The sequence below is a fragment of the Cervus elaphus genome, chromosome 9 (genome assembly GCF_910594005.1).
Source record: "Cervus elaphus chromosome 9, mCerEla1.1, whole genome shotgun sequence".
Taxonomy (NCBI): domain Eukaryota; kingdom Metazoa; phylum Chordata; class Mammalia; order Artiodactyla; family Cervidae; genus Cervus; species Cervus elaphus.
In genome coordinates this window covers 47,805,715-47,830,625 of record NC_057823.1, presented here as the reverse complement: position 1 = coordinate 47,830,625, position 24,911 = coordinate 47,805,715, and the positions used below count along the sequence as shown (strand labels likewise).

The following is a 24,911-nucleotide window of genomic DNA, read 5'->3' as shown; positions in this document are numbered from 1 at the left end:
GCAACATATTTTTACATTTGAAATTAATTTTACTATGTATCTAATACAGAGATAATTCTGTGGGTAATACATGACTCACACCTCAAGCTCTTCCAAAAACAGTGAAAAGTTATAGCCATATGATTTCACAAAAGTTACTAGTGACAATAACACAAGAGAATATTAGGTGAAAGGCTGCATCCCTGTTTTCACAAGAGGCCCAGGCTTGAGTAAACACTTCATAGTAACTCACTGATTAAAAAAGACTCAAAGACCCAAGGCTCTGACCCTTGACTATGGCTGCCTCATCAGGTCAGTCCACTGGCCTCTAGCTTGGTCATTCCACTTGGGCACCGCAGACCTGAACCTGCATTCAACTACTGGACACAGGGTCATGCAGGTCCTCAACCACTCAAAATCTTAAACACTGTCAACATTAACAAACTGTTCTTTGGGAATGCTATGAAAATTTAACCCTGATTAAAAATTAAGTTAAACAAAATGCAGGAAAGAGTTAAACGAAATGTGGGAGAAGGGAACCCTCCTACATTGATGGTGCGATTGTAAACTGGTGCAGCCACTATGAAGAACAGTATGGAGATTCCTTAAAAAACTAAAAACCTAGCTACCATAACCCTGCAATTCCACTCCTGGGCATATTTCCAGAGAAAAACATGATCAGAAAAGATACATGCACCCTAATGTTCACTGCAGTGCATTTTACAATAGCCAAGACATGGAAGCAACCTAACTGTCCATCAAGAGAGGAATGGATAAAGATGTGGTACATATATGTACAATGGAATATTACTCAACCATTAAAAAGAATGAAACAATGCAATCTGTAGCAACATGGATGGACCTAGAGTGTCTAGTTTAGAGTGAAGTCAGTCAGAGGAGAAATACCATTTATATCCCTTAATGTGGAATCTAAAAAGAAAAGATACAAATGAAGGAACTTATACAACAGAAACAGACTCACAGACTTCTGAGAATGAACTTATAGTTGCAGGGGGTAAGGGGACGGGGGACAGTTAGGGAGTTTGGGATTGACATGTACACACTGCTATATTTAAAATGGATAACCAACAAGGACATACTGTAAACCACATGGAATTCAGCTCAATGTAATGTGGCAGCCTGGAGAGAAGGGAAGTTTGGGGGAGAATGGATACATGTATATATATGGCTGAATCCCCTTGTTGTTCACCTGAAACTATCATAACATTGTTTGTTAACTGGCTATATCCCAATAGAAAACAAAAAGTTTAAAAAAAAGAGAAAAGATACATATATATATGTGTGTAACTGAATCACTTGGTTGTACAACAGAAACTAACACAACATTGTAAATCAACTACAAAAAGCATTAAGTTAACCAAAAAACTCCCAAGAGAAAGATGGCAAGTAAAATATTTAACAGTTTTCCATTGTCTAAACTCATGTTAGTTTGAGTTATATAATTGGGTGTCTGTACTTCCACAGTATTGTTTGTTTGTTCAATAATCCATCAGTAAACACAAAGAAAGAAAAAGAGAGTTCTTTCCTTAGGATTTTGATAAGGTCACTTGGAATACTATTCTGTAAAATTATCTATGGTTAACAGGCCTTTCAGAATAGGCATTAAGACCTCAGCTAACCACGCTAGAGAAATCAACCAAGGTCAACAATTAAAGAATTCTGTATTCAAATGTTAAATGCTTATTACCTCAAAATCTAAAACAACTTCTTGTTCACTTGTGCTGATACAATTTAAAAAGCATTTAAATCAAATAACTTACAAAAAGTACTAAGACTCGGAACGAATTACTTAATACCTGAGACTCAATGCCCAAGTTCTTCTGAGCATTGATTCTAAGAGCCAATCTCTTTGCAATTTCCAGTTTCTCAGCATTCCCTGCAGTGGGAGCAGGCACACTAGATGTTCCAGGAGCTGCCATATCCTTCACTCTCTTCTTTGAATTAAACATGCTTTCAATTTGCTCATCAATCTAAACAAGAAAAAAAAGCATTAGTAAAAATCTAATTAAAAGTACCAATTTAGAGAGGGTGAGAGGGAGGGGAGGGGTAAGAAGAAAGGGAGAGGTGAGGGGAGGACAGGGGGCAAGGGGAGGGAGGAAGGAAAGAAAGAAACAGAGATACAGCGCTGCAACAACCACTTCAGCAGACTCCTGAGTATTACAGAAAATACATCCCAGTTCAGTAAACGAAGAACACGGGCTGTCAAAACAGAGTAGCCAATTGGACGCAGCCAAGTTGCTCTGCGGCCCAGGCCTTGAGGCCAAATTATATACACTGTAATCAAAGAGGCTGGAAGAAGGGCAATAACTCAAGATCAGTGGACAACTAAAAATACAGCCAATGGTTACCAGGGGAAATGATACAACACGTTCTCAAGGCAGGCCTCCTAAAATTCTTTCCAACTCCAAAAATGCAATTGGGTTTACCCAAAAAAAAGGGTAAGAGAATCAGGGGGAAAAACCTTTATTGTTTTATTTCTTTGAACCCAGGAAGGAAAGGCATGAAGGTGGGCTTCCCCATGAAATCAAGAGCAATACTGACAATCCTCACTCTCCAGGAGCCACATGAGTCCTACTGCCACTGTGTAATCCTCAGGTTAGCCACTTGTATCTCATAAGCATTTCCTTTTAAAAATTTCTTTTGCCCCAAAATGAATACTAACACTACCATGTAAAGAATGCAAATCCCTTCATATGCAGGAATTAGGCTAATATTTCAAATCCCAAATGCAAAGAAAAACTTTTTCAGGGTTTAAAATTAACTTGGTTAATTTAGAAAGAACTTTTACTGAAATGGAAACAGACAACTTATCTTCTTTTTAAAGCATTTGTTATCTAATAAGGTGTTTGAGCTATGAATTACTTTTAAACTAACCTTTAATTTAGTAACACTCTTTTTAAACAGAATACATGACATTAAAATCCAAAACAAATGCATAAAATTAGGAATGGGGAATGCACACAGTGTTAGGTAACAGGGATAACTTTACTTTTGACTTTATTCATTTTAGTATTGCTCTAGTATTTTTTACTTAATTTTTAATTTTCTTCTAATTTATTGAGAGCCCAGATAGTTCAGTTGGTAGAGCATCAGACTTTTAACCTGACGGGTTCAAGGTTCCAGGGTTCAAATCCTTGTTCAGGTAGAAGATTATTTGGGCTTCCCTGGTGGCTCAAATGGTAAAGAATCTGCCTGCAATGTGGGAGACCTGGGTTCAATCCCTGGGTTGGGACGATCCCCTGGAGGAGGTCATGGCATCCTGCTCCAGTATTCTTGCCTGGATGGAGAATCCCCATGGACAGAGGAGCTTGGCAGGCTACAGTCCACAGGGTCTCAAAGGGTGGGACATGACTGAGCAATTAAACACAAAGCATTTTACTATTGCTCTAATTTTTTAATGAAATTATAATAAGATTTTAACAAAAGGGGGAAAAATTAACGTTTTATTATGAGATTTTTTAAAAATGTTTAAATAACAAAAAAAATTGAAGTGGTTTTAAAAACAAAGCCAGAAATTCTTCGATACTCTTCCCTTCATGAGGTGGAGCCTCTCATTAAATGTAGGCTGGACTTAGTGACTTGCTTCTAATAGACAAAATAAAGTGGAAAAGCCGGCATATAACTTCAGAGATCAGTCATAAAAGGTACTAAGGCTTCTTCTTTGCTCTCTCTTGGATCACTCAATCTGGGGAGCCAGCTGCCATGTTGTAAGAACACAAATACAGAGGAAAGAACAGAGGCATCCCACCAACAGTGAAATCAGTGAGCCATCTTGGAAGAAGATGGGCCTGCATCAGTGAAGCCTTCTGATAACTGCAACCTGGAACAACAGCTTGACTGCAACCTCATGAGACCCTAAGTAAGACCTTAAGTAAGTTACCTGGCTATACTGTTCCTGATTTCCTAACCCTCAGGAATAGTAGGTAATAAATGTTTATTATAACCCACAATAAAAGTCCCACAATAAAGTCCTAAGTTTTGGACTGATCTATTATACCATAACAGATACCTAAATACATTGACTTAACTGAATTTTAAGCCAATATGGTATACTAGTAAAAAAAGGCCTAGAATTAATAGGAGACATTGGTTCCTGTGTTTAACAGCCAGTGTGGTCATTTCCTGAAAGACTAAATTCCTGAATTCTTAAGTTGTGCTCTGAGCCAAGGTTTAATGCAGTATATTTTAAAGAAAAATTTCTATGATCAAATATAAAATATGTTGGAAGATTTCAGAATTAAAATAATTTTATTAATGTCTTTTCATACCCATTGATAGGATACCATTAATACTGGAATATACCAGCAGATTTTCCAAAAGTATTTTATAATGAAAACATCTAAAAAAAAAAAACATCTAAAGCCCAAGCTCCGGGATTAGGGCTCCACAGCATACTCCAAGAAGCCCTTAACTTGTTGAGTCCTTAGGGTCTCTTTTCACTGTGTTACAAACAATGCTGTAAGCTAAGAAAATGGGCTTACGCAGGTTACGCAAACCTGAAAAAGTTATTATTTGTTTCTAAGCCCCAGTCTCCTCAATTATAAAAAGGGAATGCTTTGAGTATTCACTTCTCTGGCTATTGTGAGGAAGTCAACGAAATAATCCCTGTAAAGCACTTGGCACAGGACGTGGAACTTAGCACCATGCCATAAATGTTCACTATCAAACCCTGGGACGGGAAGATCCCCTGGTGAAGGAAACAGCAACCCACTTCCGTATTCTTGTCTGGGAAATCCCATGGACAGAGGAGCCTGGTGTGCTATAGTCCATGGGGTCAAAAAAGAGTAGGACACAACTTAGCAACTAAATAACAACAATAATTATTAATAAGGATGTTCTATAATAATCAAATTGTGAAGAATTTAAAACAATATTAGTACCAATGATGTTAAAGATACAGGGAGCCAGACACCCTTATACATCGTTAGTATGAGTACAAACTGGTACTCACCTTGCAGGAGAACAATCTAACAATGTTTTAAGACCAAATTTGGATATACCCTTTGACTGAGCAATTCTATTTATACACTTACACACTCTTCCTCAAGACTTAATCTGATGAATGTGCAAGGTTAAGTGTTCAAGGATGTGCAATGAAGTAAAGTATACTCCAAATAATAACAAATATATATTCCAAGTATTTGTTTCCAAATATTCAAAAATAGGGATTTGATTGATCATACTGTAGAACATCCATATAATGAAACATAGCCAAAAAATAGCATGAGAGTGGATTTCCTAAAAGGGAAGATTTTAACATAGGACTATTATTGTACAGAAAATTATAAAGCAGTATGACCTCATTTTTATGAAAATACAAAACTACGGGCATATGTAAATACATTTGTACACACACACAAGAAAACTGAGAAGCACACCCACCAGAAAGTTTCCAGTAATTTGCTGCCTAAACAAGCCTAGGGTAAGACTTCCAGTACAAGACGAACAACTGCTTCAACTGGTAAGAAGAAGGCTTTAGGACAACAATACTTACATCAACCGCAGCATCCTCATCATCTGAATCTTGCAGACCAAGAGCAGCTTTTTGTAACTTCTTTCTCTCATTGGCCAAAGCTTGTTCTGTTTCATCGAACTTGAATCCCTTACCAGAGAACCCACTACTCTTTTTAATTATTTTCCCTTCCTTTCAAGGAAAAACAAGAAAGTTAAATTCATAGTAAAAAACTTTAATGTTCAGAAGTTTATGGCAATTAAATAGTTTTCAAGGTGGGGTATGACAATGCAACAAAAACATTTTATTTAGTATGTGAGAAAAAAATAAGAGCTCTGTATGTACACTACAAAAATACTGAGTTGAAGAGAGGATTTTTATTCTCAGTCCTTTCCCTTTCTATCTAAAGAGATAAATGAAAATAATACTATCAATATTTACTGGTATTAATGCTCAAGGTTTAGAATACAGTGAATTGTATAAAAATAAGAAAAGTTATTAAAAAAAAAAAAAACTCACAGCTTTCTGTTGATCTTTGAAATCGCTCCAGAGTTTCTCTAGATCAGGTGGCACTGCAGTCCCTGACAGTTCAAGGGCTTTAATTATGTCTCCAGCATACCGGGCTTGATCTTCTGTGATAAAAGTGTATGCGTAGCCCTAGTAAACAATGAAAAAGTGGTACTATTAAACACTAACAAGATGAATCCTCCTCAGAAAACAAGATGAAATCTGAGTCACCTAATATACCCTCTTTAAGACAACTCCACTACTCCACTAAAAAGAATTTTAAAGATCACAATAGAGACTTACTAAATTCCTTAATATCTAAGTTTAATATTTATTGTAAAAATAAGTTAGAAAATTTCTAACTCCTTTATGCATAAAGAGAAATCACATAAGTTGATGATTTTTACATAAATGTACAACTGCATTGTAAGTATTAATTTTAACACATCTTATTTTTCCCTGTCTGCTTGCATTCTTTTCTTCTACTACTACTACTGTACCCCTCTACCCCAGCTAACCTGTTAACTTCCTAGAATATAGCATCCCATATTCTTTAAAGACCAGTTAAAAGATATAAAAATATACACACATATATCTGATATGTTTTCAAATAAAAAATGAAGTCAACTACATCACTTCCCTGCAATTCTCTAATGCCTAAGGATTCATGTGTCCCCTGCAGCTTTTTGGTTCAGGTAACAGAAGACTGGAGTTGTAAGCAGAGGAAAAGCAAATTACAATTAGACTGCCATCTTCATTAAATGCTCTATCCTACCAGTGAACTGTTATAAATTTTAAAACTAGCCTTAATATTTTATTTCAGGAGTACCTAAAAGTTACTCTTCTCCAGAAGATCTTCCCAACCCAGGGATCAACCCCAAGGGAAAGGCTACCCACTCCAGTATTCCAGCCTGGAGAATTCCATGGACTGTATAGTCCATGGGGTTGCAAAGAGTCAGACACGATCAAGCAACTTTCACTTCACTTCACTTCACCTAGTCACCAGATTTGACCCCTGGCCTACTTTTATACAGCCCATGAGCTAAAGTGGTATTACACTTTTGAGGGTTGTATACACAAATACACATAGGATGTGACGGAGACTGTGTGTGACCCACAAAGGTTACAATTTTAACTACACAAAAAAATCTCCCAAATCCCAGAATAACTCAGCTTAAAAGAATGCCATCACTCCTTATGAGCTGTGTAAATCTGGCAAATAACTTAATGTCAGTGTGCCTCAACTTCTTTCATCTGTTTAAAGCAGTAATATTATTGACCTTAAAGGGAATTTGTGAGAAAAAAACAAGATATACATAGAGCACTTAAAACAGTGGTGGGCACTTAATAAATCCTCCATAAATATAACCTATTAATAATATTATTGCTTTCATATGTAGAAATGTCCATGGTTATCATACCAAATATATGACCATCAGTGCTTCCAACAAAGGAATATTCTGCTGCTTTCAAAAACAATGAGTTAAAACTATATACTCAACAGAATACAGGTGTCAAAAAAGCAAATAATATACATTTGTATGGGGCTAAGGACAGGGGTGATAGGTCTGGGCTGAGTATATTTTATGATCCCATATTCTTAAAAAAGTAATGAAAGCTCTTGAACTATATACGTATAATGTACATGCAGAAATTTTGAGGTAGGAAAAAAATACCTTTCTGGGGACACAAGTGGTTAACACTCTCTGCCTATAGAGAACAGGTAGGTATCTGACAATTTTAACAGCACTTAAGACATGTTTATATATATAAATGACATCAACTAATCCCCATACTCTGAAGATTCCCCATAACTCCTATTATCTACACTTTAAAGTCCTAAAGAAACACTTATATTTTAACATAATGGAAATCAACTTTAAAAGCAATTCTCTTTACTTTGTTGCCTGCTCTTCCAGTCCGTCCTGCTCTGTGCACATAATCCTCATAATGGTTGGGACAGCTATAGTTTACAACAAGAATCAGATGCTTCACATCGAGGCCTCGGGCAGCAACAGATGTAGCCACAAGAAGTTTGCAGGTCCCATTCTTAAAATCATTTATGATGCTATCTCTGTCATACTGATCAATGCCTGCAAATGAATTAAAGAGTTATAAAACCACATATTCAAATTAGATTTTCCATTTTCTCTGACATTCAGAGAAAGAAGCTAAACACAGGGTAAAGAACATATCCAACTTATACTGACCATGTGTCAACAACCACCATATAGAAAATAAAAATTCGCAGGGGGCTGAGAGAGTTGGGGGAGTAGGGATAGTTTGGGATTAAAATATACACATTACTATATGTAAAACAGATAACCAACAAGGATCTACAGTACAGCACAGGGAACTATACCCAATATCCCATAATAACGTATAATGGAAAAGCATCTAAAAAGGAACAGGTATAATATAGAACTGAATCATTCTGCTGTACACTTGAAACACAACATTGTAAGACAACTGTATTTCAACAAAAATTTTTAAAAGACTAAGAAAGTTCAGTGGCCCTTCTTTCCTCTCCTTTCTTGTACATAAAGCTAACAACTGCAGAAGCCCAATCAGAATCCCTAACCTACAACTGTTATCAAGGCAAAGGGGAAAAAAAAGGCAGGTACATCCAGCCTATAATGACAGGATTCAGATCTTTTGACTTCTCCCACAGATTATTTAGAGCCTTGCTACTCACAGTTTTGTTCAAAGACAAGGAGCAGCATCACATGAGAACTTGTCAGAAATGCAGAATCTCAGATTCTACTGCAAACTATTTAATCAGGTTCTGCATCTTAACCAGATAGGTGATTACATACGCACGTTAACGTTTACAGTGCACTGCTTAAAAAGGACCCGACTGGAACACTCTTAAAATTTGTTAACTCAAAGAGACTCAGGATGAGTTACAAAGCAGAACATAAAATATCAAAATGTTCTATAATAAAAAGTCCAGGCCACAAATATACTTTATGATGGGATACCTGGGAATCTCTAGTAATCAGAGAAGGGAATGCAATAAATTCTCAAACCTTGAAATTCATTTTTGCAGCAAGAAATATTGGAACATTTAGTATAAAACCTGTATTTAACATATACCGAACATTTAGCATCTAAGTATTTATCAGTATTTAATTTATATTACCTAAAATTTTTAATGTACTCTTCAAAGACTGAATGATAAAAAGTATTTGGATCTTATGTCAAAAAAAACTAGCAGTTCAATACTATCTCTAAAGCCTCACAAGAAAAATTAATGGAATGAATAACAACATACATTAAGTTTATAATTTAAAAATACCAAAACTTTTCCTTTAGATTAAGATATCTCCTATGTGCAACAGAGTTAGTAGTTACTGGCAGCAACCATTAACCATCTTCCTTTTTAACATATTACCAATTTTGTTATCCACCCAACAAACAATCACATATGTCAAACCAGAGTGAAAGTGAAAGTCACTCAGTCGTCCAACTTTTTGTGACCCCATGGACTATACAATTCATGGAATTCTTCAGGCCAGAATACTGGAGTGGGTAGCCTTTCCCTTCTCCAGGGGATCTTCCCAACCCAGGGATTGAACCCAGGTCTCCTGCGTTGCAGGCGGATTCTTTACCAGCTGAGCCACAAGGGAAGCCCAGGAATCCTGGAGTGGGTAGCCTATCCTTTCTCCAGTGGATCTTCCCAACCCAGGAATTGAACCGGGGGGTCTCCTGCATTGCAGGCGGATTCTTCACCAACTGGGCTAATACCAAACCAAAGATGAGCGTAATTCAGTCTCAGGAATTGAATACTGTTTAGTGTAAACTAGCCCTTCTCAAACTTCCTGTGCTCAGGTAGCTGTGCACTCTTAAGGCAAGTAACTTGGTGGGCTATTATGGAAATACTTCTGACCTCATGAAGACCCTGAAAATCTCAGGGACCTCAGGGGTGTGAGGACAATATTTTCAGAGCCATTTGTCATTCCCATGCCCATGAATGACTTCCCTGGTGGCTCAGATGGTAAAGCGTCTGCCTACAATGCAGGAGACCCAGCTTCAATCCCTGGGCCAGGAAAATCTCCCGGAGAAGAAAATGGCAACCCACTCCAGTATTCTTGCCTGGAAAATCCCATGGACAGAGGAGCCTGGTAGGCTACAGTCCATGGGGTCACAAAGAGTCAGACACGACTGAACAACTTCACTTCACTTCACTTCTTCACATGCCTATGAATGAATTAGGCATAAGCAAGTGAAGCAATTCTGGCCGAAGAGACAGAAGTACAGGAAGGGGATTATAGGCAAAAAGTTTTCTTACTTATATAAAAAATACGCATTTCCACCAAGATAGGGGGAAATCTTATTAGATTAACCATCCTGTGGACAACAACTATGAGTTCTAAATATAAAGAACTAACTACCTGAAGGCACTAGAGAGTGACTAAAAGCAAGCAGAAACAGGAAGGGAGTTGACATCCGAAAGAATGCAATGGCATTGGTTAAGTTTATAGGATTTTACTTATTTTAAACTTTCTGTTTGGGAGCATGCCCTGAGCAACCCAGGTAGTGAAGTCATGGTCTTATTGACAAGAAGAAACAGAAGAAAGATGTTAGGATAAACTCAGGACCACAAAAGAGGGGATAAATCCCAGGAAGAAGAACAGAGTAGGCACATCCAACTGTGCATAAAAACACTGCCCACCTATCTGACGCCTAAACCACACACACATGAAGCAGATGTCAACCAGCCCAGCTCTGGCTAACAGAGATTTCAGAGGTCACCCATTGCAAGAAAGTTTAATATGGGTCTAGCCAAGTTAATGCCCTATTTAAAAAAATAAAAAACTTTTAAGCAAAACGTAAGAGAATTTAGACTCTACAAGGTATCATTCACAAAGGCCAGTAGGCAAACCAAAATTACTAGACATACAAAGAAACAGAAAAATATAAAACAAAATTAAAAGACAATAGAAACTGACTTTAAATGACCAAGACATTATAATTAATAGTCACAGATTTTAAAGCAACTATTATAATTGTGATTTAGGAAAAAAAAATTTTTACATGCTTATAATGAATGGCTAGGAAATATAATTTGAGAATCAATATATAAAGGAGAACCAAAAGGAAATTCTAGAACTAAAAAAATATAAAATTCAATTTAAAAATTCACTGAATGGACTTATTAACAGCAGATAAGAGATGGCCAAAAACATACAGTAAACTTGAAGACAAAGTCAAAGAAATTATTTAATCTTCATTAGAGAGAAAAAAGACTTAAAAACAAAGACTGAACATCAATAACGAGCATCAGTGATATGTGAGACAGTATTAAAAGCTGAACATACACATTATTAGAGTCCTAAAAAGAGAGGAGAAAATAGGGCAGTAAAAATCAAATAATCAAACAATCAAGAAATAACAGTCAAGAATTTCCCAAATTAGATGGAAGACATAAATTTACAGATTCTAGAAGCTTGGTGAACCCCAATGAGTATGAATAATACCCAAGTCAACTTACCATATGACCCAGCAATGCCATTCCTGGTTATCAACCCCAGAAAAATGAAATGTAAAAATCTATACTTGCATATTTAACAGCAGCACTATTCATAATTATGTAAAACTGGAAATAACCCAAATGCCCTTCAACAGATGAAAAGATACATAAAGAGTGGTACCTCCACACACTAGATAATAAAAAGAAATGAATAATGCAACAACTTGAATGGATCTCAAAGCCATCATGCTAAGCAAAAAAAAAAAGTCCAATTGCAAAAAGCTACATACTGTATGATTGCATTTACAAACACTATTCTAAGAGAACATCAGTGTTTTTCAGAGACTGTGTACAAGAAGAGGAGAGATAATCTTAGAGTTACTCTGTATAGTGATATGACAAAGAGTTCTGGGGGGTGAGGGAACTGTTCTGTATCCTGATTATGGTGCATCCTTCGGATGGTTAAATAACTAGAAATAGCCTGGGTGTCCAATAGAAATGACAAAAAAAACTATGACATATTTATATGTTAAAGTATTACTCAGCAATACAATGGAAGAGTTGACACAGCCAACAACATGGATGAATCTCAAAAATGCATATGGAAGGTCAAAGATGCCTGACACAAAACAGTCCATAATGTATGGCTCCATTTATTTGAAATTCTAAAACAGGAAAAATTAATAGATGTTGGGGGAAAAAATGTAAAAAGTAGGGCAGGGACTGAGGAAAATTTCTGAGGTTATATTTTAATAGAGGTTTGGGTTTCATAACTTACATGCATTTGTCAAAACTCATCAAATGGTACACTTAGGATCTGTACATTTCACTTAATACTTTTTTCGTTAAAAAAACTTTTGAACTAGTGTCAATCACATGCATATTGAAGTGAAATATGCTGATATACAACTTACTCTAAAATATCAAAAAACTAAGAAAATTTGAGGGGTTGATAGAAGGAAAGATGGCTAAAGATGTGATAAATAAATATAACAAAATGTTAATTGTAGAATCTAGTATTAGCTATTTCAGGGTGCTCACTATACAGTTTTCTCAGATTTTTGGTGTTTGAAAATTTTTGTGATAAAAATGGAGGGGAATGGAAGGGGGTTCAGGATGGGGAACACATGTAAATCCATGGCTGATTCATGTCAATGTATAGCAAAAACCACTACAATATTGTAAAGTAATTAGCCTCCAATTAATAAAAATAATTGGGGAAAAAAAATAAAATTAAAAAATTAAAAAAAAAAAAAAAAAGAAATGGTGCTGGGAAACCAAACACCTACATACAAAAGAATGAAGATGAACCCATTTCTTACACCATATACAAAAATTAACTCAAATGGAATCAAAGACCAAAACTTAAGAACTAAAACTTTAAACCTCTTAGAGGAAAACAAAGGGGAAATTTTTCCTAACCTTGGATTTGGCAATGATTTCTTAGATATAACACCAAAAGAACAGGCAACAAACCAAAGAAAAAAATTGATACAATACAGTTCAAAACTGAAGCATGAAAGAACACAATCTAGAGAGTGAAGAGACAACAACAAAATGGGAGAAAAGACATGCAAATATCTGACAAGGGAGTGCTATCCAGAATATGTAATGAAATCCTGCAACTTGGCAACAAAAAACCAAACAAGCTGATTGAAAAATAAGCAAAGGCCTTGAACAGACGTTTCTCCAAAGATATACAAATGTCTAAGAAGCACATAAAAAGATGCTTAAACTCATTGGTCATTAGGGGAATGCAAATCAAATGACATACCACTTCACATCTACAAGGATAGCTACTATCAAAAAACCTGAAACTAACAAGTGCTAGTCAGTGGATAAACTGAGTCCCTAACGTACTGTTAATGAGAATGCAAAATGGTGCAGCTCCTATAAAACACAGTTTGGTGGCTCTTCACAGAGTTAAATATATACTTATGTGACCCATCATTTCACTCCCAGGTACATACCCAAAATAAATGAAAACAGGAATTCAAGCAGATACTTGTGTATCAGTGTTCAAAGTAGCATTATTCACAAAGCCAAAGGTAGAAACAACCTAAGTGTCCATCAATAGATGAATAAATTAAGCAAATATCATATATATATATATAGGAATATTTAGTATTACATATCTTCCCTTAAAAAAGAAAATTCTGATCTATGCTATAACATGGGTATATATTGAAGACTCATAGTATGCTAAGTGAAATACACCAAGCACAAAAAGATAAATATCACTTCAGTGAAGTACACGGAATAGGCAAATCTATAAATGTAAAAAGTAGAATACAGGTAACTAGGAGTTGGAAGGGTGGGAAGCATGGGGAATTGAGTATTGCTTAATAGATACAGTGTTTCTGCTTGAAATGATGAAAAATTTCTGGAAATAGATAATGGAAATGGTTTCACCACATTGTAAATCTACTTAACGCCAATGAATTATACACTTGAAAAATGGTTAAAATGGCAAATTTTATGTAATGTATATTTAACCAATTAAAAAGAAAAGGAAAACAAAATGAGTCATTTTCAAACATTAAAAGTTAACCAAATACATATCATCAGTCCTTTTAACTGCATTCCACGTGATAGTGTGGGAGACTGTAAGCAAGTCCTACCCCACATGCTCTTCTGCATACTGAATGACATTTTCCCATTAGACATGGAGTCTATGCCTCCATTTCCTTGAATGTGGGCCAGTCTAATGACTATTTTCACCTATAGAACATGGTGGAAATAAAAGTTCTACCACTTCCCAGTATCCTCCTTAACTGTCTTGGCAGCTTCTGATTCTTGCCATCTGGCCAAGCAGCCTCACATAGAGGTTCACAAGTGGAAGTCAGGACTCCTGGCCAATAGGAGTGAGCTGTCTGTCAAAAGCCAGTACGACTTGTCAGCTGCCTAAACACGGCAAATTGGGAATGGAATCCCAACTGAGCCATCCCAGGAGACAGAGCATGGAAGACAGACTAGATATGTGTGCTAAGCCCTACACAAACTGCAGATTCATAAGCAAAATAAATGACCATTGCCACTCAATTTGGGGATGGTATGTCACAAAGTCATACTACCAGAACACTTGGTAAGTGGGCTTAACTCAACTGTCTCTGTTCCATGTGTTTAGTGTTCTAAGTCCCATGTATATATAACAATGGCGATATTACACAGAAATTAAGTAAAGCTCCAATGTTAATCATAAAAGGCTCTAGGTAGCATGGTACAATGGAAACATGAATCAAAATTTTTAAGTTCAATTTCTCCTTAGCTGATTACTGGTTATGGAATTTGGTCAAACCAATGTGTTGTTGGCTTATTTTCTTTATCACTGAGATGGAATAATAATAATAATAATGCTTACCCGCACAGAACTGTCATAAATGAAAACTGACATTGACATAAAATTTAGTGCTAGCCAGTTATCCACTTTAAATACAGCCCTGTGTATATGTCAATCCCAAACTCCCTAACTATCCCCAAGGACTTACTGTATAGCACATGGAACTCTGCTCAGTGTTATGTGGCAGCCTGGATGGAAGGGGAGTTTGGGGGAGAACAGATACATGTATATGCATAGCTGATTCCCTTCACTGTTCATATGAACTATCACAACATTGTTTGTTAGTCAGCTATACTCCAATACAAAATAAAAAGTTAAAAAAAAAAAAGGAAAAAAAAAATTAGTGCTAAGTTCGAGACAAAGGAAATACACAGTACAGTGCTTGGCCAACCTAAGTCCATTACAGATATTTCAGTAAATGTTACCTCCATGAAGAGACATGCAAGGGTAAGAAGCTCTCATTAAATCTTTCAGAAGACCATCAGCATGTTCCTGCTTATCCACAAATATAATGACAGATCCTGATTCTTGATAATGACCGAGAAGTTCAAGTAGCTTCAAGAATTTCTTTTCTTCTTCAATCACAATCTGAAAACAACACATTGTATAACATTAACAGACTGAAAATCCAAATACATTTCATGAACAAAAATATTCAAAATAAATGACATCCTGCTGTATCTTTAGGAAACAGTAGGAAAATGTTGACTTTAATTGGTAAATCACTAAGACCAAAAAAATAAAAATTAACTTTCAAAGACTTAAGAGGCTTACAAGTGTGGACAGATTATTATCTGTTCTGACTCTTAACTTCACATCCTATTAACCAAATAACACAGGTATGCGACATTTTATCTACCAGCCCACAACTTCTGGTGAAAAAAAAAACTTTAAACAGTTCCATGGAATAGAAAATTTAAATGTATTTGGTAAAATGTTAACGGCTACAGTTGATGTATATTAATTTTAGAAAGTACCTGCCTACATCACAGTGATCCCAAAAGGATGATACACTGCCTAAACATATAGGGAACTGGGGGTTTCCTAAGGATTGTACCCACCACTTGTTGCTCCACATCCGAGCAAACTACACTTCTGCCTCCAACCTGTACTTCAATGGGTTTACTCAGGATTCTCCGAGCCAAGGCTTCCATAGCTCTGGGGAAAGTAGCTGAAAACATAACTGTCTGTCTGTCAGGGCGAACATTATCCACAATGCGCATGACCTGAGAAAACATTACAAATAAATATGGTGAGAGTAGTCTCCAAAAACCACAGGATGGTGAAAACAAGTACAAGGAACTTTTGGAGAACATCTATTTGGTGACTTTTAAACTTGTTATCTTAGAATATTACCATTGTTATCACCTTAAAATTTGCTCCTCTTAGTCTCCCCTTCTGAAGAAATGGCAACTCTAGTCACATAGCTTTATGCCCAAAATCTAGGAGCCATCTGTAACTACTCTCTCTCTTGCTCATTTCATACCCAATCCATCAACAAATTCTATAGTCTTGACCTTCATTAGTTTGAAGTATTCCTTCAAGTATTCCTCACTGCTATTACTGTTTTCCTTTCTTTACTCAACCCATTTTTACTGAGCAACCATTATGTGCCAGACATTGTTCTAAGTGCTTGGAATAAGCAATAAAAATAGACAAAAACTTGTCTTTATGGAGCTTACAGTCTAATGAGGGTGGATAAATATTATGTAACAAATAGTAATAAGAGCTACGGGATAGAAAAAGAATAATGAAGGTGCAAATATTGTTAGGGGGACCAATTAATTATGTCAGTGTTTAAGAGTCCTGGAGAAAAGGGGGAGTTATAGGATTCTTATGGCCTTAAACAAGAAAAAAGAAACACAGAATGAATAAAATTATTAATGATGGTTTCAAGGCAGACAGTGGTGTATGGTTGGAAACTGGGGAGGGTAAAGGTCTTGCCAGGAATACACAGGACCACATTTTCATTCTAATCAAAGATGATGTAATTATCTATGAAAGAGGCTGCTATACCCATGGCATATGGAAATCCTGGGCTCTTGGTCCAAATGATCTCTCAACTCTCATTTGGATTATCTCAATTGTCTCCTAACAGGTCTCCCTGCCTCTGCTCCTGTCCAATCTGAAGTCTATTCTCCACTCAACAGCCAAAACTATGACTTTAAAACATATGCCAGTATTTTCAGTTAAAGACTGTGGTTGCCCACAGACATTTACTTTTCTTCACTTGAAAAACCCTGTAAAATGTAACAAGATTTTTAAAAAATTGCTCAAAACAACAAAGAAAATAAGACAGGGACTTCCCTGATAGTCCAGTGGCTAAGACTCTGTGCTCCCAATGCTGAGAGCCTGGGTTTGAACCCTGGTCAGGGAACTAGACCCCACATGCCACAACTGAAAGATTCCATGTGCTGTAACTGAGACCCAGTGCAGCCAAATAATCAATAAATAGTATTTTTTTTTTTTTTAAAGAAAAAGAAAGAAGACAGGACGTGACAGCAACAGCATTTTGTTTAAGTGATACCTGACTTGGCAGACTCAAGAAAACTAAATCTTAAAATGGGAAGGAACGAAACTTTCAAGAAGTGGCGTCTCTTACACCCTAGCCTGTTCATCTTTTTCAGGAGGATTACTCTTTACTACTTGATCTTTACATAAATTTCAGTCAATCCATCTTTAATGTTGTCCAGTAAATTTCACAATTTTCTTCAGATATGTCTTACATTGTCAAATTTATTTTTTCAAGCTTTGTAGACATATTTTTAAAGTACTGGGAAAGTGAAAGTCGCTCAGTTGTGTCAGACTCTTTGCAACCCCACGGCCAATACAGTCTATGAATTCTCTAGGCCAGAATACTGGAGCGGGTAGCCTTTCCCTTCTCCAGGGTATCTTCCCAACACAGGGATCAAACCCAGGTCTCCCACATTGCAGGTGGATTCTTTACCAACTGAGCTATCAGAGAAGCCTGCACACTGTAACTAGAGTTGCCTCCACTCACCCCATCTAGAGAAAGCCCACATGCAGCAATGAAGACCCAGAGAAGCCAAAAATAAAATTAAAAAATATTTTTAAAAAATTATTTTGTTGTCCACAGCACACTGACAGCTCATTCTGCTCTTCTTGTTAAAAAATTCTACCACCTTTTACAATGAGTTTTAAGTTTTCATCACTGAAATTTTATATTTAAGGAAACTGCATGTATTAAGAACATAAAATCTAAGCTAGACAAATGCTTTGGGCCTTAGTTTTTACATTTGGAGGATATAACCAACCTGTGCTAACTAGATCATGAGGTAGTGAAAAGCATAAGTTAAAGCCATGTGTTTGGAAGTACAGTGAAAATCATAATATATGAAAGCTTAACCTTCTATTATGACTAATTTTACCAATGATGCCTAGGAAAGACTGCAGAAATACATCCTGAAGAGTTTAATGAAGAATCCAAAATATAAATATTTATTTCAATTCCCCACATCCTCAATTCCCTGTATTACCACACAAAAGAAATGCGAGAATCTCAGAAATCATACAAATATTTCAGGCTCATGGCAATTACAAGGTTTATTTTATAGATAGAAACACAAAGAAATTTAATGAATACCTGTGGTTCAAAACCCATGTCAAACATTCTGTCTGCTTCATCTAAAACAACATACGTCACTCTTCGAAGATTTGTAACCCGACCTAACATGAGGAAAAAAAAATAAAGACAAAAAGAAAACTAAAAATCAGTCACAATTCATTTTATGACTACCAAAAACTTTAAAAAACTGTAAAGGGAACTAAAATGCCTGACTTAACCAGAGGGGTAAGTTAAGTATCTTTAAACAGTGAAAAGAAATTTTCATTTACAGTATCTTAATCTAATGGTATATACTTTCTGACAATGGGTATATGAGGCCCTTTATTTTGTCAAACTCGTCTCTTGCATACCATCATAGGGCCTGAAGAACCTGTAAAATTCAGAAAACAGCCCTCTCCAAAACACATCATAAAACTAAGACTGAGATGGAGCATCGAGCCACATCAGCCATTATCTGACAGCATCACCTAGGAAAAAACATATTAGAGATTACAGCGTATGTGTGGAAAGCAAGTTCCAGTGCTAACTACTTCAGACGCAGAAAATCTCTCTTTACTATACTTTACGTAGTACATAACCTACTTACAAATAGTTAGGAGCTTCTAATGAGCATGTCAAAACATAGTAAGAAGCTATTCAATACCATTAGGTAATTAACATATTACACAAAAATTTAAGAAATCAAATATATTATATTACAAAGATATACTTTACAAATACAAATTCAATTTCACTAAGTGCTCACACTGGTTTAAATAAATGCAACTGGCTTCTTAGCCAGAGAAAACTGAACACATACATAGGAAACCCTTTATAAAGGATTACGTAAGCATTTCTATCAAATGTTGATTCAATCACCTGGCAAAAACATGTATAAAATAGTTATTAAATATAAACCAAAAGGACAGATAAAGGGAAAAGGTAAAATTAATCAAGATGAATTTCAGGATACTTAATCAATGCAGCATTGAGAAAAAACAAGGAATTATTTTATCAGCATTCAGCCCAAAACGTTTCATATGCTGTACAAGCACGGTAACTTGTCAATATCAGTATCACTTTACCAATTTTATGTAGAATTAGAATTAAATGAACACAGAAATCCAAGCAAAATGCTATTAGAAACATGCATTACTCAAAGTTTTAAATACTCTATTATATATATACTGAATATACAATGGAAACCTTTGAAAGCATTTTCTTCAAAAAAACAGAAATGTGCCAAAATAAATGCTTTCTAATATTTAAATACTCCATACTAACATGTGCAGCCCCAATTAGTTTCGCACGATTGGGAACAGCATTAAATTACCTACCTTTGATGGTTTAAGTCTCGGAAGCCCAGTTCTATAAATCTTGAAGGGCCTTTCTCCACAGAAGTTAAATAATGTCAACAGTTTAGTAACAGTTTTGATAGGGAATAATGTAACAAAGCACAATATTTGAGCTAAAAACATGCAGTATTTACAAAAGATAAATGTCCTTGAAGCTGCAATATCTTAATTTATCTAGTATTGTAAGAAAATACTAGCTCCTAAGGAGAAAAAAATCTAAATCGTACAATTAAAAAAACATAGTCCCCTACCCTTTCAAAAGCAAAGGTAGGCCAAAATCAGATTAAGAATTCATGTTAAGCACTTTAAAAAAACAATACATCAGATGGAATGGTTATCAAAAAAAATTTTTAAGTACACTGCAAAAATATTATTATGAACTCTTGCAACAATAAGCTTGTTACAATACAAATTTTAAGATATTACAGCTTTAAGAAGAAATGTAGAAAGAAACCCTTTGGTGGTTTCTTATATATGCTTTGATTTAACAGAAATGTACATAATTCAAAAAGGAGAAAAGAGAACCAAAAAATAAATAGATAAATAAAAACAAAAACAAAAACCCATCCCCAACTTACCACTATTAGCTGCTAACATGTCAATCATTCGACCAGGTGTACAAACAATAATTTCAGCACCTCTTTTCAGCTCAGCAATCTAATAAAAAAAGATGAAATTTTATACTCTATCACTAATACCTCTTCACAGACTTGAAAATACTGCTCTAGGTCCTTGCAGAGCTCTATAAGATAAGATAGCCAGGTCTGATTAGAAAACACCAAAGCCTCCTACTTAATTCTTTGGAATGTGGGAGAACTACTAAAGGAATAGGTAGCAGCAACAAGACCACATGGTGCTATAACTCTGAAATCAATGAAAATCAGAGATTTTTACCAATTTTAATTTGACACGATTCCTCAAAACCAAGAAAGGAAGACGAGAGAGCAAGAAGTAAAGAAATGTAATAGGTCAATGGTTTTCAAATTCAGAGTTGTTTCCATTAATGAATTACGAAATCAGTTTAAGTCACAAACTGTTTTTGAAACAAAGTAAAATGGAAAACACTATGTAAGATACCATAAAACTTTGACTTCTATATAAATATGCAGGCATGTACCAGCTTACTTAGTAACTGTATTTCTTAACTATAGTTTATGGCCAAACTATAGTTTATGGCCAAAAAAATGACAAAGATAAACTCAGAAAACTAAGTGCAACATTTAAAAATAGCACTGGGATAACAAAAGCAAATATTCCCAAAATGTATCTAAAATCTAAGAAGATTAAGTCCTTAAGAAGGGTTTTCGGGTTAAATATGCTCAGAAAATGTCATTTATCCCTTTTGCCAGCATCACAATATGCACTAGCTTTTTAACAATTATGCAGTCTTGCAGGAAAGATTTAATTTTGCAGTTTAACATTTCCAAAACTTAATATAACCAGCTTTTTTTCCTTCTTCTAGTTAAAGCAAAATATCTGATGGCTATCATTCTTTAGAAGACACATAGAAAAATGCCAAGTTAAAGATTAGAGTGAATGAAGGTATGTTTAAATAATTCTCACTAAAATCATTTAGGAATGCAAATGAAACTCTGATATTAGTATATCGCACTCAACACCACCTTTTAAAGATGTAACTTAGATTAAAGAATAAATGCTGATCCAGGAATCATAACACCTCAGTTCTAGGACAAAGTCTTTTTAAGTTGAAGACTTCAGTCAACTTAACCTTTCTGAACATCTGTTAAATGAAAAAACTATCTGCTTCCTTGAGCAGGGAAAGGTGAAGAAGCATGGTAAAGCTAAGATATGAAAATTACTCAAAAATTCTAAAATATAACTTTAACATAATTCATTCTTATTATCACACTTTTTAAGATTTTAGAAGCAATCATCATAGAAAACACTAAAACAAAGAATCACTTTTACATTATTAAATCATTCAATTCCAAAAAACCAAAAAAACTGAATGTTCCTTTTATACCTACCTGCTCACTGATTCCTGTTCCTCCATAAACACAGACCACTCTAAGGCCCAAGGTCTTCGAAAACTTCTTACATTCTTTAGTAATTTGTAAAGCCAGTTCTCGAGTTGGAGTCATGATGACAGCTGAAAAGATAAATATGTCAAAAGCCTAACCACCAAAATTCTTGAAGCTAATCTTTGAAGTGCTAAATGTAACCTCTGCAATCAAGTTCAGAGCTTAATCTAATTTTTCTTTTAATTTGTTTTATGTACCTCTGAAAATCCTATTTCAGAAGTTTTATAATAGCAGAGACTGTGGTGAAGGATAATTTTAAGTAGATTTTAAGAACATGCTATAAGAAGATAAATGAGAGTTAAATGCCTTACTCAACCATCAGGAAAATACTTGGTTGAAAAGAATGCAAATCAGTCTCAACTGCAAATCACAGAGCAAAGATAATCAAGTGACTCACTGTGCTGCAGAGCCATGCCGTGGCTTCCAGAAACAACCTTGGTCTGAGGGGCACAGACAGAGGAGAAACATACTGTGCCCTCTGTTGCCAAGAGAGGAGCTGAAGAACTTTTCAAAACCCTATTCAAATTTGGAGAGGAGATCTCTGCCAAATGAATCAAGAAAACTGAATCTGAAGACCTGATCCTGAATGAAATGCTGGCACTATAGCCTTTTAAGGCCAAAACAAAAACAAAAATACACTTCCCTACAATCTTCTATGTTGAGTTTATAGATCCACTCATATGGGCTAAGAACAAACCTCAACATAAATAAACAGATAGATGCACGAGGATTCTACCTGCCGAGTCAGAGTTTAAAAACTGAGCTGTGCCAGGAGAGGCTGTTTTTGTACTTCTGAGACGTCACTCCAGAGCTCTGAAGAGTCTCACTCCACCTGCTGGTAAGGGGAAATCAGCCCCAAAGTGCCAAATTTATAGAGGAACTGTACATAAAGACATCTTTATTGATATACTTATCACAAAGCATCAGGTCTTTCTGATTAACTGACAAAGCTGTCATATGAAAAAATAGTTTAATGAAAGGAACTGTACCTATTGGCCCCTCTCCTTCTTCTAAAGACCTCTGATCCATGATGTGTCTAAACATGGGCAACAGAAAGGCAATGGTCTTTCCACTTCCTGTCTTGGCAATACCAATCAAATCTCGTCCAGACATTATCGCAGGAATCGCCTGGGTTTGGATTGGCGTGGGCTTTTCATAACCATGCCTTAAAAAGCAAACCATAGGAAGACAACAATAAGGACTGTGGTGATCTTTGGACTCTCAAACTGTAAGTTTTCCAAAATGTATATCCACATAATGAAATTTTTATTTGGAGAATAAAAAGAATGAAGTCCTCAGACATTCTACATCATGGATGATGTGGAAATATTTGAAAATACTATGCTAATTGGAAGAAGCCAGTAACAAAGCACTATATATAAGTAGGATCTAACTTATATGAAATATCCAGAATACACAAATCTATAAAAAGAAGTAGGTAAGAGGCTGCCTTGTGTGGAGAAGAAGAGAGAAAAATGAATACTCATAGATCAGGCCTCTTTTGGGTGATGAAAATGTTCTAAAATTAGATTATGGTAATGACAACACAACTTCATAAATATACTGAAAATCATAAACTAAAGGGTAAACTTTATAGTATGTAAATCATATCTCGAGAAAGCTGTTTAACAAAAATCAGTATTTTCCATCAGAGTAAAGACATAAGCAAAGGAATTATTTGTGTAACAGGTTATTTTCAGTAGCAAGATTTTGAAAAATGTGGACAACTGCTGAAGACTTACTTTTTGAGAGAATTTAATATCTTCATAGAAATTCCACACTGAACCCAAGATTTAATTGGTTTGGGGCAACCTTTCCCTTTGACAGTAATGCCTTCCATTTCCAACCGAAATACATTCACCTCTACAAAACAAAATCCAGATTAAAAACTCTTAAATATTGTTCTATTAGTGCCCTCTACTTTTCAATGAGGCATGATAAGATTAAGAATCAATTCTTTTTTAGTGTTCCCAAAGATAATTCCATATAAAAGCTCCATGACAATGCACTGAACAGCTCTGACAGACAAAGTGACTACTGCTGCAACCAACTAGGAACAAAAGAAACACCCTGATTTCTACAACTTGGCTTTTATTTTGACTTAAATTCTAACAGCAATAAAAGAACAGTAATTCACAAGTAATACAACCACTTGTTCTTTAAGCAAGGGTTGCCCATATCATGCTTTTTCTGTCAATATCACACAGATTCATATTGGTTTGTAATTCTCAAATAAGAGAAAAACATGACAATACTCTACTTGCTAACTTCACATGAAGAGTATTTTCACCCTTAAAAAGCTCAACTACGTAAGCCAAACTAATTTTTGCTCATTTTTTTAAATGTTTCCCCAAACACACTAATTTCTAACTATTCCTAATCTTTGTGGATGTAGTCTCACTCTCTAGAATGACTTCTCATGTTCTAGTTCACTCTCATTTCTTCAAGTAAGTCAGGCACATTTCTCCTACTCATCCGTCAACTCACAGGCCTATCAACATGCCTCCCAGGCAAGGTGAAGTGTATTTCCCCCTGCCCCCACAATAACCGATAAATGAATAAACAAATTTTACCCTCTTGAGACATTTTTGCCAATTCTGGAACTTCAACATAAAAGTTTTTTCTGAATGGTTCATATTCAATTTTTCCATGATCCACTGGTTCTAGAAGCTTTCTCTGCTTTGTCTGGTAACCTGTAAGAGCTGTCTGAAGATCAACTTCTTCCTCCTCTGAAGAATACTATAACAAAAAGAGAGAAATTAAGAGCTAAATCTATTACTATCTTCCTATGGGAAGAAATATTCCTAACCTTAAAAATGTTCCACTCCTAGAAAACACTCTTCCTCTTTATTTTCTGAACTTTCCAACTTGGCTAGTTTTTTTTTAGTTTTTCTTTGCCATTATAGAAAGCTACAGTAACAGCATAAAGCTAAAACAGAAAACTAACTCTAACACAGCTTTAATGAAGTTCTGCCATAGTTTTCTCTATATAAATCATTACAATGAATGTTAATAGTAAAAAATTTCATTCTGTCACTTCATTTCTTCTCTTCCTATTCTATGTCTGGGATGTCCTGATGAGGGACAAAGATGAATCAAAATTTGGCCTACACATGTGCAGCAATACAGATGAACCTAGAGAACATCATGACATGTGAAGTAAGTCAGAGAAAGACA

At 35.5% G+C, this 24,911-nt stretch overlaps 1 protein-coding gene across 2 annotated transcripts in view; it reads right to left on the bottom strand.

Annotated features, from left to right (window-relative positions):
* DDX46 (DEAD-box helicase 46) overlaps positions 1-24,911 on the bottom strand; it is a 49,132-nt gene that overhangs the window by 9,301 nt on the left and 14,920 nt on the right. Inside the window, exons 8-19 of one of the 2 annotated variants that reach the window (XM_043912805.1) lie at positions 24,308-24,473; positions 23,477-23,597; positions 22,724-22,899; positions 21,681-21,802; positions 20,271-20,349; positions 18,377-18,459; positions 15,834-15,998; positions 15,198-15,360; positions 7,859-8,052; positions 5,972-6,109; positions 5,495-5,644; positions 1,794-1,970 (exon numbers count right to left, since the gene is read on the bottom strand). In XM_043912805.1, coding sequence (XP_043768740.1) covers positions 1,794-1,970; positions 5,495-5,644; positions 5,972-6,109; positions 7,859-8,052; positions 15,198-15,360; positions 15,834-15,998; positions 18,377-18,459; positions 20,271-20,349; positions 21,681-21,802; positions 22,724-22,899; positions 23,477-23,597; positions 24,308-24,473 — 1,734 coding nt within the window. The remainder of the gene's footprint in view (positions 1-1,793; positions 1,971-5,494; positions 5,645-5,971; positions 6,110-7,858; positions 8,053-15,197; positions 15,361-15,833; positions 15,999-18,376; positions 18,460-20,270; positions 20,350-21,680; positions 21,803-22,723; positions 22,900-23,476; positions 23,598-24,307; positions 24,474-24,911) is intronic. The other variant, XM_043912807.1, reaches the window with a different exon arrangement.